This window comes from Haemaphysalis longicornis, unplaced genomic scaffold (assembly GCF_048455015.1).
Source record: "Haemaphysalis longicornis isolate Haplotype H1 unplaced genomic scaffold, Haemaphysalis longicornis Haplotype H1 scaffold_1, whole genome shotgun sequence".
Classification (NCBI taxonomy): domain Eukaryota; kingdom Metazoa; phylum Arthropoda; class Arachnida; order Ixodida; family Ixodidae; genus Haemaphysalis; species Haemaphysalis longicornis.
The window spans coordinates 399,016,467-399,032,927 of NW_027526203.1; the positions used below are offsets into that span (position 1 = coordinate 399,016,467).

General features: G+C 44.9%; 1 protein-coding gene and 1 long non-coding RNA gene across 2 annotated transcripts in view; one reads left to right on the forward strand and one right to left on the reverse strand.

Annotated features, from left to right (window-relative positions):
- Rhp (GTP-Rho-binding protein rhophilin) overlaps positions 1–12,925 on the forward strand; it is a gene marked incomplete in the record, with an annotated part of 127,037 nt that extends 114,112 nt beyond the window's left edge. The window contains 5 exon segments of the mRNA XM_077686752.1: positions 38–154; positions 2,658–2,852; positions 5,873–5,949; positions 7,081–7,230; positions 10,836–12,925. Of these exon segments, the coding sequence (XP_077542878.1) occupies positions 38–154; positions 2,658–2,852; positions 5,873–5,949; positions 7,081–7,230; positions 10,836–11,186 (890 nt within the window).
- On the reverse strand, positions 99–7,140 carry LOC144155375 (uncharacterized). The gene is made up of 3 exons (XR_013319564.1): positions 7,034–7,140; positions 2,525–2,879; positions 99–223 (listed from the first exon to the last, which is right to left on the reverse strand). It is a non-coding gene; the product is annotated as an uncharacterized LOC144155375 (long non-coding RNA).
- Positions 12,926–16,461: the final 3,536 nt, after the last annotated feature.

A 16,461-nucleotide genomic window follows, 5' to 3' on the forward strand; every position in this document is an offset into this window, starting at 1 on the left:
CCAACCTAATAGTCCTTTTGTTGCGTTTATTTTGCAGGAGATCTGGATGAGGCCCTGAGGCGGTCGCTTGAATTTCTACATGTTCAGGAGCAGAGCAACTCGACTTGCATTGACATCAGGGTGCCGCAGACATTGGAGGAACGCCGCCAGCTAGGTCAGTCTTCTTGGCTGCCATTTATTTTTGCTGTATGCAGCTGCATGTTCAGAACATTTCTTGCAACGTCTGTTGAAAAAAGGAAAAGTGTTGATGTTATGCGAGTTGCTGTTTTTGGGGCCACACGTGGATGGGATCACCAGTAGACAAAAGGGCGGGGCTTCTGGCAAGGCCGAAATCAGTTCTACCAGATTTTATGCTTAGTTCTCCTGCAATTTTACTGAAACAGCTGTCTCTCTTCCACTTTTTGTAAGCATTTCTAACCTTGCCTTAAGAATGGAGCAACAAAATCTTCATGTTTGCTGCACCGTTGGAGCAGTACTGGCCTGCTACGTCTATTAAAAGCAGAGAAGGAGCCGACAACCCTTGCACATGTTCCTTCCCATCATGGAAATTCAGAGCCATCTCTCGGGGGTAGGCCGCTACGCTCGTGCTTAAAGGGACCCTGCAACACTCTTTGAGCAGTGCAAGTAAGCCTGTGCGACGTTTAGATTACACTGCCAAGAATACCTGAGCCAAATATTACACGTGCACGTGAAGCGGTGAGCGCGCAAATTGATGTGAAAGACGCGGAAAAACCAACCGCTCTCTCTTCAGTTGTCCTCATTATGCAACCCCTGGCATGGCCTAAGGGACGTCACATAGGCCATGGCTGCCCGATCGGCTGTCACTGGTTAACTTCGCGGCTAGATTCTCCCATTTCCGTCGTCGTCATCGCTGTGTACGAACCTCTTCTATGCCTGAACCTGTAGGCACAGTTTTGCCGTTTCTTTTGTGTTTTGATTCCCTGCGGAGTTTGAGTGATGAGCTCAATACTTCCCTTTCAACGGGAACACTTGACTACAAACGTTTATTGCTTCAAAAACGCCCTACCAGCCCGAGCGCGCACTTGCGAGCAGGCACCCATGCCTGCTTTTTTGTGGCACCAGACCGGAAATAGGCCCCTCCGCGTTGCGGAGAAAAGGAGAAAACTACCCGGCATGTGGTATATCGAAGGCCGCCGAAGAGAACGCCGCGAGCCGCCCCCCTCTCCAGGAGAGAGTGCGCAGCTTTCGTCGCGTTGTTCGCGGTCAAGTTAAGAGGGAACGATTATGCGCGATTTCTCATCGCGCGTAGTTTCGTTAATTGTGAACAGATTTTCATAATTCTTGCGGGAGGAGATTTCTGGAACAATAGACTTTATCCAAAAATACATTACTAGTAGTCGATGGCAAGTGTTGCAGGGTCCCTTTAAAGGGGCCATGAAGACAAAATGCAACCTTGTTTTATTTGAAAGAACTAGCCTTTGGTAACTCGCCCAATGCCATTCCGGAACCAAGAAACGATACAAAATATAGAAAAAACCTTAAACTTTTGCACTACACAATGTCAGTAGTGAGTTTATGGGGGAAATACTAAAAACAGTTATCAATGTGTTAACTGCACATTAGCATTCAAGTGACACAATACAGCGAGACTGGAGGCATTATTAAAATTGCGCAGTCATGTTTCTTGGCGGTGGCTTTTGGCCGGCGACCGTCAATCACACAAAAAAGTCCCTGTTATGTCATAAGGGCTAGGAGAGGAAGTGCTGATGCATCTCTTCGACTTTATCGTCTTTCTTAATATCTAGCATAGTTGTTGGAAGTTTACATTAATATTGGCGTTATTGTCATTGGGTCAAAGCAGTCCCTTGAATGAACAAGACACTTATCTCGTCTTCATGGTCCCTTTGAATACCTGCGAAAGGCAAAAGGACAAACCACAGCTTATGCATCAAAGCAGGCGCAAGGCGGAGTACAAAAACCAGGGGTTGTGATTTTAGGCCCCAATAAAGCCAAGCTTATTTTTTCTACTTTTATATTTTACCTAAATTAATGCACTATAATTTAACCATTCATGTGCAGTCAGGTTTCCTTTTTTTTTTTTTCATTCTTTCTCTTCACGACTGTTAATTAGCTTTGTCTACTCACTTCACATGTTGGGCACATCCTAATTATGGGCAGCTTGGACTAACAAACATATTTTCATCCCACAAGGCACCACCTGCATTACTCACTGCAGATTGCAGGCTGGCGCATGCACTGCACTTTGTTTCAATTTTTGCTTGTGTTTAGTGCCCTTTTGTCCCCAGTAGTATTGGTTATACTTACTCAACCTGTTCCTGCAAAGTGCTGCAACATGTAGTGGTGCCAGATTCATTGGCTAACAATTTTTCACGCATAAAGTGTCTATAACGTCTTCAGGCATTACAGCCACTGTTAAAACTGCAACACAACAAACTTGATAGCATATGCCCGATGAGCATCTAAAAAATAGTCGTAGAGTAGACATCCATCACGAGGAATCAAGCGACTCCGAAAATCAAAGACGGAGCTTATCAAATACTACCTAGTGCTATCACGGTAACCCCTGGAATGCAGAATCGGCATCGTTGCTTCTGTGCCCCGCACTGGTTATTCTCCACCCGCTGAGTTGTGGTTGTACGGGGGTGACTGAGCTCTCTGTGCCCTGCTGCCTGCAGGCAAGGCACACCTGCGCGAGGCGCTGCTGCTGCACGAGGAGGCCCTGCGGCTGCACCGCATGTGCCGCCAGCTGCGCCAGGTGGACAACCTGCTGGGGCGCCTCCGAGCGGACCACGACGCTGCCCTGCAGCGCTACGCAGACCTCGAGGAGGAGGACGACTTCCAGGAGGTGCTCGACCCACCCCAGATCCAGGGTCAGTCGGGCATTGTTTGGCTGGGTCCTGCGGAGGGCGGGTGGGAAGCGCCTTCGTAATGCTGGATGCATTGCTGGGCTATTTGTGAAAAAGACTTGAGGTGTGCTGTCTGTAATGGGTAACGGAAATAGGATCCTGCTCCTCATTACAGACCTCACATTATTGAGGTGCGAAATGAAACGCCACCGTCCTCCCTCATTAAGAGTGGGGCCATGCAGCGCTATTCCTTATGCCACCACCCCTGGCATTCCTACCCGGCTGCATGAGATGACTGGTGCAAAAGTGCATTACATTGGGTTTTGGCCCCCATTGATGTTACAGAGACAGCAGGAATAGGTAGTTAGGCGCATCATAGTAACTTTTCCAACACAGGGTTTATTGAGATATGCTACAGCCTTGTGAAACGTACACAATCATGGTTGCATTGATGCAAGGGAAATATGGGACTGGCAAGGATCCTGAAGCAATTGGTGACACCCGCTCCTCGCATAATGACACCAAAAGCATGGCCAAGGCATTCTGATTTTCAGCTGCAACACCATGGGGCACCATGCTCGCAGAAGCTTGAATATGTTGCACGTCAGTGGCCATTGCGAAAGGTTGCTATGATACGGTCCTGTGCCACGTATGGCAGCACGGCTCCTCACGATAACCTTACCACCCCTGACACTAGAGTGCAGCCAGATTAAGTGCCACGGAACCTGTGGAAGAGCAGAGTCATGACCCTGTGCCTTGTACAACTTCTCACATTAGTGAGGAGTGGGATTGAATGGCTGTCCCACTCATAGAGATTGTTTACCTCCCATTAAAGAGAAGCAGATCAACTCTGCCCCCATTCTCCCTCTCGAGTGAAATGAGGAGCTGAATGAAAGGCCACTGCCCCTGCAAAAAATGTCATTCATTCCCTACTGAAACAATGCATCATGCTTCCATGTGAATATCTTCGACAGAACTCTGTCTGGCTGGGTTAAACTTGAGGAAGAGGCAAATACACCAACCAAGGGCATTTATTGAAAGCGGTCCCAACGTTTCAGAGCCTACTCAGCTTCTTCATCAGGGGTGACTCTGTAAGACAAGAAGCAGCAGTTATATAAGGTGTCTTCTTCTTTTTCTTTCTCTTTTTCTTTTTACTCGCACCTTGCTCTTCCGTGGCGGAGTCTGTGGGCGTAGTTGGTAGGAAGGGCTCCAAAGGATCTATTCAGGCCTTCCCGGTTTCCTTGTATAGGCCAGGACTCGAGAAGTATTCTTTCAGAGTAATTGGTTTCTGTGCCAGTCACCTGCGCACCGTCCAAGTCAGTCTTGTGGTCAGCTTTTTCACAGTGTTCGGCAAATGCACTGTGCTTCTGCCATTGTATAGCCAAATGGTACAGGATGCAGAAACCAGTAGACCTTTTACTCTAGGCCTGCTATCCCGACAGTGCCGTGTACCACTATCTGATATTTCTTGCTGTGTCCAGCTGCTTGTCAGGTTTGCATTAGGCCCAAGTATTATACATATAGTATGGCAATAAAGAAAATATTCATTTTGATTCAAGCATGTGTGAAAGAGTGTTGTGTGCATTTAATATCCAACTTCAGAGACAGAAGAATGATATGCCTTTAGTGTGGCAGTGTTGTACCCCTGCAACATTGGAGTCTCGAATGCCTTCGAACCAAATGTCGTCTCGAATGCCTTCGAACCAAATGTCATTCGACTCAAATGAGGGGGGCTTCGAATGCCATTCAGAATCCGCTGTGCTCCACTGCAATTGCAGCAGCACCACTACAAGCGTGGTGCTGCGGCTGTCGAGTTCTGTTTTTACACATTAATGCAACAATCAAATTTAGTAGCAGTGTTTGGTAGGAAAATGATATCAAATTATAAATAGCACAAGCTTTGACACAGTTTCTCTTAATTCTAAATCGCAGTCAAGGTTTTTTTCTACTTTTGGGTGCATGTCTAGTGCTGTCTGGCCACACTGAACTGTCACTTGCTCACACTGGTGCTGAGAGTATGGAATTATTACATCCTAATATCGTGATTCAACTGAATGAAAAGTAAACAAAGTCCCACAATTTAGAATGTTTTGTTTGTTTTAAGTACGCCAGTAACATATTTGTTGATGCTGACTTGGAATGCTGTGCGCAAGAGTGCAAGAAATGGCATTCAAGAGCCCCAATGTCTCTCGTGGTGCTCGTTTGACTCGGATGTCATTTGATCTGGAGCCCATTTCAAAACCCTGTGGAGCAGCACAACTTCGCATTTGAGTCAAATGACATTCGATTCGAATGACATCCGGACGCCAGTGTAGCAGGGGTACTAGTTGCACAAGGACATCTATTTGAAAGGGTACCAGAACAGTGTAATCAGTCTTATCTGGGACTGAAAACAATGGTAATGGACACACAAGGAGCTAAGATACGCAGTCGAAGGGCATCAAAACAGTGCTATCAGGCTGTTGCTGAGAACAATGGAAACGTGCACATTAGGGGGAGTAAAGTACAAAACAAGTCTGTTATTTATAAACACAGGTGCGTGTGTGGTCATTGATAGCAGAGTGAGTGATATCAGAAATATATTCATAAAGAAAAGCTGTAAGAAGTAAAACAGTGCAGCCATGTCACTTTGCTGGAGCTGTGGTAGATTATTTTTAATCATGTGTACACGTCCTTTTCTGACGGCTGTTAGTGTAAAGGAGTTGGGGGCCCCATCAAGTTGCTGATGCAGCCTATTCTCCTATTTATTTATTTATTTTCATTATAAACAGAGAATAAAATGAATGAATATTGCTGGCCACACCTGGATATCGGAAGGAAACTGGCAAGACTTGGCAGTGGCCTAGCATTCTTGCATATGTCTAGATTTTATGATCCTCGCCTTGTGCTATAGAAAGCCACATGTAATTTGTATTTTAGTTAATGGAAACGTTGTGATGCACATACCGATGTCTTCATGTAGTTTTTGGGAGCCATTGGTAGCATAGTGGTTCAGGGTAATCGATGGCATCACAGCTTACTGGTTCTGATTATTCTCTTTCCAGCATCTACCAAGTACCAGCTGACCTTAACGTCACCCGATTTCACCCAGTACAAAGTAAAGGATCTCTTCCATGGGCTGGTAAGTGGTGCGCTTATACTGAGTGCAGTGCTGCATATTTGTGTGTTTTGGCAATGGGGAAAATGCAAAGAACGACAGAAAGGAAGCAAAAGAAATGAAAAAGGAAATGAATGCTTATCCCATGACCAGGTTGTCTAGACAATGAAACCCGTACCAGCTCAGGTCTTTGCCAGTATTGTTTAGTAGTATTAAGCACGAATAGACATGCAGGACTACCTGGCAAACCTAACGTCTGAAAACGTGTACTGTAGTGTTTTGACTTGCATGATACATTTACTTGTTTTCATCATTTTCGTATTTGTTAGGCCACTTTCTTTGCTTTATGTGGATACCTTGTTAACGGGTATACTATTCTTGTGATGCTTAAAAAAAAAAAAAGTCAGTAGATCACACATATACAAGTGCTGTTCCATAGAGTAAGAGAACAAAACAAATGCAAGCTACCGAAATAAAGGAAGAGATTCTGATTTGACATAATTTTTTGTATTGTGGAAAGAAGATAGGCATGTGCATGGGACGTTTGACAAAACGAATGGGGATAAACTTAAAACGGGCACTTGGTGGACCTTATGGCTTCCTGTTCTACAGGAACTGTGTAAATTACTGTGGGCACAGTCATAAAACATTTACTCGCATAATGATACACTGTTTCCCCCAAAAACTTTGTGTGAAGTTGTGGGCATGCTCACTTATGTGGGGAATATTCAATCGGATATTTTCCACTCAATTTTTTGAAATCTCAAACATTTCAATTTCAAAATCAGAACCTGAGTACTAATTGTTAGTTAAAATTCTTATGGCAGCTGCTGTTACCATAACTGAGCAAAGTAACAAACATACTGGCTCGCTATGTGCACGAATTTAAACTTTCCCTCTCATTTTAACAAAAGTAGTCACTTGCATTCTGCACTTTCCTGGGTAGCCTGGTTCCTCTCTGCAAAGCATTCAAGATTTGCCACGTGTATGAAGGCAGTAGAAGCTTGCCTAATGCAAACTCAAGTTACAAGTCCTCCTTGTTCATTATTGCGTTCAAACTGTTTGACAGCACATGTTTGGGGAGTGTTTTGGGTTATGCCACACTCACGGACATGGAATCCTTGGAAGGTGGTGTAATAATTTCAATCCTTGCAGGGTCCCATCAGCATCTTCTCTGCGAGGCACCACTGGTCAGCGTCAAGAGCGGTGCACCTGACGAAAAAGGGCAAAGAAAGCTTCGGCTTCAGCGTGCGAGGCGATTCCCCGGTTATCGTTGCTGGTGTCGAGGCCTGCAGCCTTGCAGAGGTATGTGCCATGCTTCGGATGTCAGTATTTAACTAGCATTCTTGGAGAAAACATGAAATTGATTGATTTTTAGCTCAGCTTGCACAACGTTCCTTTAATTTGCGAGGGAAAAAGAATAAAAAAGAAATTAGTGCATCCTCCACTCTTTGCCTATAACACATCAAAATAAATTCCAAAATGTTTTCACAGGGCGAATGAGGTTGTGGCATAGGTTGACTATTGCCGCCTTCAAACTCTGCATATGAACAAGGGATAGATAGGTCCCCGTGGTGTCTTTGAGAAGCAGTATTTCTTTTGATAATTCACTGTCATTATGTGCAAGCTTGTGGTCTTCGTCATCCACTATTTTATTATATACAGTCGAATCTCGATGATACGAATCTCGTGGGACCGTGAAAAATATTTGTATCATCTGAAATTCGTATAAACCAACACAGACCATAAAATTGAGCACTAAAAAAAAAGTTTTCGTTTATTTCTTTTCGTACTTTTGCGTTAAGAAATCTGTGATGTTTTTCTGCTTTTTTTTAACCTTCATGCCGCCGAGCAGTCTTTTCTGGACTTTAATCTCCTAAGTCACGGTACCCAAGCTCACTACTCGCTGCAACAGTCAAGGCGTGAACAGCATGGCGCGTTTTTGCACGCGATTCGTGTGCATCGGTGTTGCGTGTGCAATTTTTTTCATGCCAGCATAGACGATTCCGTGCCTGCGGCAGCCTCTGCCTTGGTAAGAAAATGATGCGCGATGTGCGCGACGTTTTATAATATTATTATCACCCACATTATCACCTCATTTACCGCACAAGCAACTTCGTGTGTGTCTTGAGCGGCATGTTAAAGCACGGTAAGATGCGGTCGCTTGAGTGCCCCGCACCACTTCACGGCCGCTGCTGGCCGCGCAGTGTGCGAGTGGTTCCGCAGCGGCGTCAGTGCTCTTGTGGTGCCTGTGGCACGCACGGTGCGTTTTCGTGAGCAGAAGACAACAGCCGGGCCGTTCCTGGAGAAAGAGTGACAAAGAGGGGATCTCCAGGAGAGCCCGTACGTCGCCATCGGTTGCTTGCTTGGCAGGCAGGTGCCTCGCCAGCTCGTTTGTATCATCCGTCGGGCCGTGCAGGTCCGTTCGTAGCAGCCGAAATTTTTCCCATTGCAACGAATGCAATTTCGCCAGGGCATCTCGGGAATTCGTATCATCCCGAAATTCACGTCGCCCAGAATTGTATCACCGAGATTCCATTGTAGTCTCATGTAAGGGTGGCACTTCGAATTACCACTTTTCCACTGCAGAAACATGGAGCTTGCTCACAATGAGAGGAGGGGAAAAAGTTCTAAACAAGATTGAATCTTCAAGAAAAATAAAAATAGGCATTTTTCTTCCTTTTTTTTTCATAAACTTGAGATTTAGTAATTTAAATAATTTCTTAACCCAGCTATTGCATACGACCACCTACTAGGGCAGCATTTATCTGCACCCTGATCACACGACACTCCAATCATACGACGCTTTCGCGCGGTCTTTAAAAGTCGTATTATCGGGATTCCACTGTATTTCACCCTTTATTAGGTCTGTGGAACATCAGGCCTATTCACAGTCCTAGTGGATGTCTTGAGTAAAAAAAAAAAAAATTATTCCAAATGAGTGATCACAAGACTGCTAAGTACAGCAGAAAGCGCTACAATTAGATTTCAAAAGCACTGTTTTCAGCGTACTGCTCCACTTGATGTTAGGCATTGTTTTTGGGCTGTAGTTTAATAATAGCCCTTATGGCAGTAACAGATCTAATTAAATAATTGTGTTTTGATGAAGTTTTGGGCCCCCACTTTTGTAACATTCCTTGCTGTGTTTGTAGAAGTGTTATTTGGACTTAAAAGTTCTCTTGGGATGCTTGACAATGACTCCTTATGTGAGACAGTCCCACAAATCATGGGTTGAGTGGATGCCCTAGTTAATGAGCTCCACAGTCAGGCTTTTCTTGCGGTAACACACTAATAGGGTCAGTTCATTTTTGGTGGTGTGAGGAAACGTACAGGCCGACTTATTCTTGGTGTATGCATGGGGAGAAATTGAGACCAAACCAATCCTTTGTGGGGTGGTAATCTATGTAAATGTGGTTGGCATTGTATTGGTGCTGGCGCGTATCTAATGGGTGATGGAACACATCATTGGTAGGTATTGTTGCATTGATGACGAGGCCTGAAATGCTCTGTTCAACGTGATGTTGTGATGCAACTTACTGGAAGCAGTATATGTCTGTGGCATACCCGTGACTGCTCTGTTTGACACCGGGGCCCACATGTCTGCTATGAACTCAAACCTTTCGCGTGGTCCTTGAAGAGTTCTTACCCGCACAGCATCACAGACTGGGCAAGAATTGTGCATGCAAGTGTGCGAACTGTGAGGAAGTGTATTAGCAGAAGGAAGGTGCCTGCCCTCGTAGCAAACAAGCTGCTTGCATTTCAGGTGTCTTGACAGCATGTTGGTGGTGGTAGGTTGCACGCCTTTGTGCCAAGCAAATGGCTCAAGCATCGCCTTCACCCACCCTTCTCACACGTGGGTGTACCGGTATGCCCGTGAAATTGAAATGGCTAAGAAAAAGAAAAAAAAGGTCCAAGAATATTTTGTGTATGCGCTGCACCCCCTTTTTTAAGGTGTTCCAACCACCCAATGTATTAGCTGGTAGCCACGGCCATGCCGCAGTGTTTGCATCGTTGCTCATGATTCAGCTGATAGGGTGCTACTGTGATACAATGTTAAAGCAGGTTGATAATGTCACCAGCAGTGAGGACAAACACGGAATGGCGCACAAGGGGGCAAGAAAAACAATGAGTTGGCTAACGTCTTACACATGCAAGGAAACGATATAAATAAATTTTCAGTGAGAGCATACATGAAAAAGAGAGAAGAATGAAAAGCACAGCACAACCAAGAAAACTGGGAATTTGCAAACCTAACTGGAGGAAAGTAACAGTGTGCCTAGAATGCAGATGCAAATGAAAGCACACTTCTCAAGCTGGGAGGTGCAGGAGGCAGTGCAGTTTTCGGTTCAAAGCATCTGGGCTGAATCATTGTAGGCTACCTATGCGTAGTGGGTAGTACGGTGTTGGTTTTGTGCAGTTGTTCTTCTGGCCATCCAGACAAACTACAGGAAAGATACAAGAGCTTCAAACCAGATGTCTACACCACTAGTGACTTTTTATGCTTCTGAACCCCTCGAAATGTCGGGGCATAGTGGGCAACGCAGCTTTGGGTGCAGGAAGTTGTTCCTCTGGCTGTCCGGGTGACCGCTGCAGAGAAACTAGGACTGTGCACCTGATGTCCATCCAGCTGGTGTTCGTCCTTCATTTTCTTCCTTTTCTTCTTTTTGTAGCATATACTCTAGACTTCATCATGTTTCCAGTGCTTTTTGTTTAAATCACATCTTGCGCCTTTTGAAATCCCCTGGTACTTCTTCATAGCTGCCTCTTCGAGCCCTATTTCCGTCTCGTTTCTGGTGTTGTATGTGGCTTTTGTCAGAGAGTTTTCCATTCCTTCTTTGCTTGCGCACCCAGGCCCTTTTGTGTGTTTCCGCACAGTAGTGCAAATGTTTGTTTTTGTTGTTTTTCTGCAGCTGGCCGGTGTGAAAGAAGGGGATTTTATCGTGGCCATTGGCGAGCTTGACACCAAGTGGTCAACACATGAGGAGGTGGTACAGCTGATACGAAAAGCTGGGGATGAACTGACGCTCCGTGTCATTACACCGATGGATCGAAGCTATCTTCGGCAGAGCCCGGCATCATCGACCACCTCGTCATCTGGTGTCAGCTCCAGCGGTTCCAGCCGAGTACAGAGCCCCAACGGCTCCATTGCGAGCAACAAGAGCAAGGACAGCCACAAGCGGCTCACGTGGAATTTCTTTCGTCGTGGCACATCAAAGGAAAGGCGGGAGGCAGGCTACGACTCCAACATCCTGCTGCGCTGAGCCGCCCTGATGTGTGTAGGAGGGGAAGATGGTTGATGACTGAAGGAAAGACTGCATGCAAAAAAAAGTAAGGGAAGAAAGAAAACAAAAGACCCAGCATTCCTGCAAAGTGGACAAAGTTGGTGGTGTTTCTTCTACTCTAGTGTTAGAACTGAGTTGTGCCCCACACTGCAGATGCTTTTAGCAAGGTATACGCCTGACCTTGGACTTCAGAAACATACAAACTGAATGGTGTCGCGATGCAAGAGTTCCAAGACTCGTCCTTGGTGTCGCCAACAGCGCAGCGGCTCTGCCGAAGTCGGTGCTGTCAAGCCTAAATGTTTTATATTGTCAAGACCTGTATTATTTCACTTTTTCGAGTCCTTGCAATTAGCACTGCTTGTCAATGGTTGCTATTTTGCTAAAAGATATGAAGTTGTATAAATGCATTGAAGAATGTATGAGTTACAGCTGTAGAAGGGGACGTGTGAAAAGTTTTACTTTCTGTGTATTCCTATAGTGGCCAAAAGGCGTGTTTAATGCAAGAGGTGTGCAGCCGCACTGCTAAACAGAGGCATCATAGCACTTGTGCCATTCTGACAATTTGCAACCATGTAGGTGTGCAAACATTGCATTACTAACCTTGCAACATTGCTTTTCCGGCACTTTTCAGAAATATTAAACTGGTTGTTAAGAGGCACTCTTTTGGATCACTGCAGTTTAATACCTTGCTCCTCAATGTAGAGCAATCTGAAGGCTTTCTTCTTGTGCTGTATTATTAATGCCTCTTTATTTCCAGTGTAACTGGTCCTTTGTAATGGCAGTTTTGCTGCTGTCGCCCGCAGCTCTTTACATTGGCACTTCATAGAGCATCTTGGGGTGGTGAGGAGAATTTTATTAGTTTTAGCTCGACAAAGACGCATTTAGCCTATTTCAAAGGTGGGCCAGGTGTGCCTAAAAATGCAGCTCCAAATCATCATGTGTACCTGCTTGTAAAGAGGGTTCCTGCCTTGCAATGTGCTACCAATGCAATGATAGAGAAGCCATTTAATTAGCCTCTTGGTGGCCTTCGGAGTGCTTCCACTGTGTATGCACCTGGAATGAATGACACTGCAGTTTGCCAGGAGCACGTATGGTATGTTTTGTGATGCTGAAGCTTTCAAATCAGAACAAGTGTGTTGGCAAATTGTGTGCCGACTGTTCTGATAGTTCTTGGCATGTACATAAGCGTACGAGACCAGGCATAATTTCGAGAAACTTGTCTTGGTGTTCTTCTTTTGCATGTGCAGCCGTTTTGAGTTGGGGGGAGGAAACGAGAGGGCAGCTGTGTTGCGCCTATTCAACACGAAGTAACTCGTCACGAAGCAGCTACAGAATGGGAGCAACTCGTGGAATTTGCTTTGTGCTCAGTTTTGCACTCTGCAAAGCACCACTAGTAGTGTCAACCTGTGTGTTATGTACATATTGTACATATGGACGACCTAAGGCATACTCTACACTTTTATGTCAAGACTAGCCTTTGGACTTTGCAGTTTTTTGTTGTAATGCTGTTGGGAAAACCCTCCATATTTTCCCTCTAACATGTGGCCTCTGTGGACGCCATGCACTAACTGAAAAAATATGGACGAAAAACGTTGCCTATGCAAATTTTCTTAGTATTTTCTCACAGCACAGCTGCAACTCTTAAAACTTACAACCTGTTATGTTGGTAAAAATGTCAGTTCCGATGGTGAAATAAAATTTTTGAGACCACAACACAATGACCAGCCTCAGTTCATGACTTCTTTGCAGCTCCCTTACAGCCCGCGTACAGTATCGGATTGTGTGCTGTAAAGATGTGGAGGTGAACTTATTCTGTACCATGGGGGAAAATTCTGATTTCCTGCGAGTTCTATCCTTTTTTCTAAGTTCTAACTGAACTTCACCCGAACCATTACTTTTTTAAACACGCTGAACCTGAACAGGAATGCAATTGAAAAGAAAATAACGATCACCATTGCGACAATTCTGTAATGAATGTTATTTGAAGATTTCTCTTTCATGTACTGTTAACTTCATAGACGCTTACGCACTTTCCCAGTTAAGATCAATCACAGGACTATCAATACCCTCTTCGTGGTCACAACACAAGGAAAGAGATGGGCACAAGTATTGAAATGGCACATTGCTGCTGTGTCGCATGCAGAGGGCAAGGCTGCGCAGAAAAATATCACTCGGCAGCCTGCAGGCGGTATGAAACACCAACTTCGCGCTTTCAGGCATAGGCCTCACTGTGACTGTACAAGTATTCTACATGAACACAAAATAAGTGCTAAAATAATGAAAGAAGAATGGATTATTAATAATTATCTTGTCAAACACTTCATCTTTACATAGCTTAAAAATCAAAATTTTAAGATTGATTGCTTACATGTAAGATCGCAAAAGCAATACATTTTATTTCAAGCTGTGCGACCTTCTCATTTTTAAAGCGAGGTCAATCATGAATACCGTAAAATACCGATCAAGCGCCCCCACCCGTGCAAGCGCCCCCCTCTCATTACCAGAGTATTTTGAGTTTTCACGCATTACCGAACAAGCGCCCCCCCCTACCCCAACCACCGTTGATGGCCCAAACCAATGAAACTGAGACCGCCCAGGAACCCTTTTGACTGCTCTCTTGGCTAAACCAGAATCCAATCTAAGAACTCAGGGTGGCCGTTAATTCCGCACACGCTCGCAATTTTGTTATTGTCATCTGACATAGCCGAATGTTCTTGTGACTTTGTGACAGCATTGGTTCATGACATGCATTCGTAACGAAAGCCAGAAGACAATCGAAGATTTTAGGGATGCACCTAGGCCTTTTTGCTCCACCGTGAACGAACTCTGAACGCATTATGAGTACACCTTTTTCAACATCTCAAAAATGGACAGATGATGGCAAGAGGCAAGAATGGATTCTCTGACTAAAAGGACCAACAACGCGGTTGACGGGAACACCGTATGAATTGCTAACACTGTTGTGCCAAGAGGGGCTTCATAGACTGCATCTTTACTAAAACTGTTTCTCCTGAATGAACTGCATTATTTTTTTTTCTTTTTCAGGGGGGGGGGGGGGGGGGGGGGTAAGGTTGGTGAACCTTTAAACACCACCATTTTGAATTATGGGGCAGTTCCTAACAAGGGACCCCCCCCCCAAAATTCCCTGAACTATCTGCACTTTGAGGGGGGCGCTTGCTCGGTATTTTACAGTACGTCCTTTCATGTTGTGACAATGCCTTCGTCACGATTGGGATATATGTGTGGGAGAAACCATGTGTGGGAGAAACCACCTCAAAGAAACCATTACCATGCCAAGATTACAATCTTGGCAAATGGTTTCTTTGAAGTTGGCTGGTGGTGGTTTTAGCTGCTGCGAGTGCCTGCCTCTTTGCGGCACAGACGTACAGAATGGAGGTTTTCTGTGGTGCGATTGTGTCCTCTCATTGCCATCAACATAATCATCTTGCGTCGTTTTCTTCTCTCAGTTACGACTGAGAGACATTGCCAATTTCTCTTTTTTCGCAACGCATATACACTATTAGGGTACAGCTGCTTTGCTACTTTTGTAATTAGCATGCTCAAATTACTCATATAGGCCCCAGTGGTGGGATTGTGTCCTTCTATTATTGTATTTATGACTATTTCCCCTTTGTGTCATTTTCTTCTTCTTCATGTTAGTATGACTGAAAGGCTTGGCCAGCCGCCCTGGTTAACCCTACATTTACGCTCTAAGCATAAACACACTGTGCTACCTTCATAATTACCCAGCATGCTTGAAATACTTGTGTAGGCCTTCAGTGGTGCGATTGTGTCTTCTCATTACCATCGTCATGGTCCTTTTCCATTCGCATTGTTGTTGTTTTCTCTTTGGTTGTCACCCGCCGCGGTGGCTCAGTGGCTAAGGCGTTGCGCTGCTGAGCACGAGGTCGCGGGTTCGATTCCCGGCCGCGGCGGCCGCTTTTCTGATGGAGGCGAAAAGCAAAAACGCCCGTGTGTACGAGATTTCGGCGCACGTTAAAGATCCCCAGGTGGTCAAAATTAATCCGGAGCCCTCCACTACGGCGCGCCTCATCGCCTGCGTTGCGTCGGCGCGTTAAACCCTACAATCAATCAATCTCTTTGGTTGTCTTTTTTGCTTTAAGGGTTCCGGCACAAGGAGGAAGATGTTTTTTTTCTTCTCGTTTGTACCCTTTCCTTTTTGCCCTTGTAAGCAACAAATGTCCACTATTAGTGTAACTTTGCTTTGCTATTTCTGCAATAAGCATGCTCAAATTACTCCTGTAAGCTTCAATACATGTCTCTAACACGTTTATTTTTAATTCGATTACCACAATGCCTTCACTATTCCCACCATTTGTTTTCTTAAGCCAAGGCTTGGCAATGGTCTCACATACTGTGGGACATGGGTTCGAATCCCAGGTCCACTTGATTTCTTTTTCTTTGCTTGTATTCTGTTTGCATTATCAGCCATACTTTGGGCCATCTTCGGTCATTCCGTCCCGCTGATGCTGGACACCACATTTCCACTTAATACGGCATTTGTTGCTCTCGCATCAAAAAGTGTGCAGGGGCAAGCAGGCCACAAAATTGCTGCACTGCGCATCAGCGATGGACAGCCTAAAAGGGCTGCTTGTTGCATCTCATAATTCATGGGAACACATGAAGCTTTCTTTCTTCGATATGACTGTTTACAGTGCCCTTGGTGATATGTCTTACCTGCAATGCATTTTTGTGTGGCAGTGAATCTGGCTTCAAAGAGCCTTGTTGTATAGCAAAGCAGTTGAAAAGAATGTTTATGCATAAAAAGAAAATTCTCAGAATGTCTGTTCCGTTATTTTGCAGGTTGTTAGTGGTATAGGGATGCAGGTAACATTCTCTCTTGCTGCGCATGTAATGTAGCTCGATTCTGACGAGCCCCAAGTTCAGCACTATTCCGCTGACATGTTCTTTTATGTTTCTTACACACTCTGTTTGCGACATCAAAGGTACCATGAAGACAGAAGACCACCTCATTTTATTAGAAACAATTAGCCTTTGGCATCTCTGTTCAGTCCTACAAGACATTTCTTCCACCAAAAACATAACGCCCTTAGTTGTCAATTCAACGTACCGAAGCAGCTTGTGAGCCAGGTCAAAGCTTGCAAACAGATTCCGTATGTGGTTTAGTCAAACCAGAACTGAACCGGAATGAAATTAGGTCACCCAAACCGCTATTTCAATTTTACGAACTGGTTTTATTACAAATATCTCTAAAACATTGTATAAAGTATGT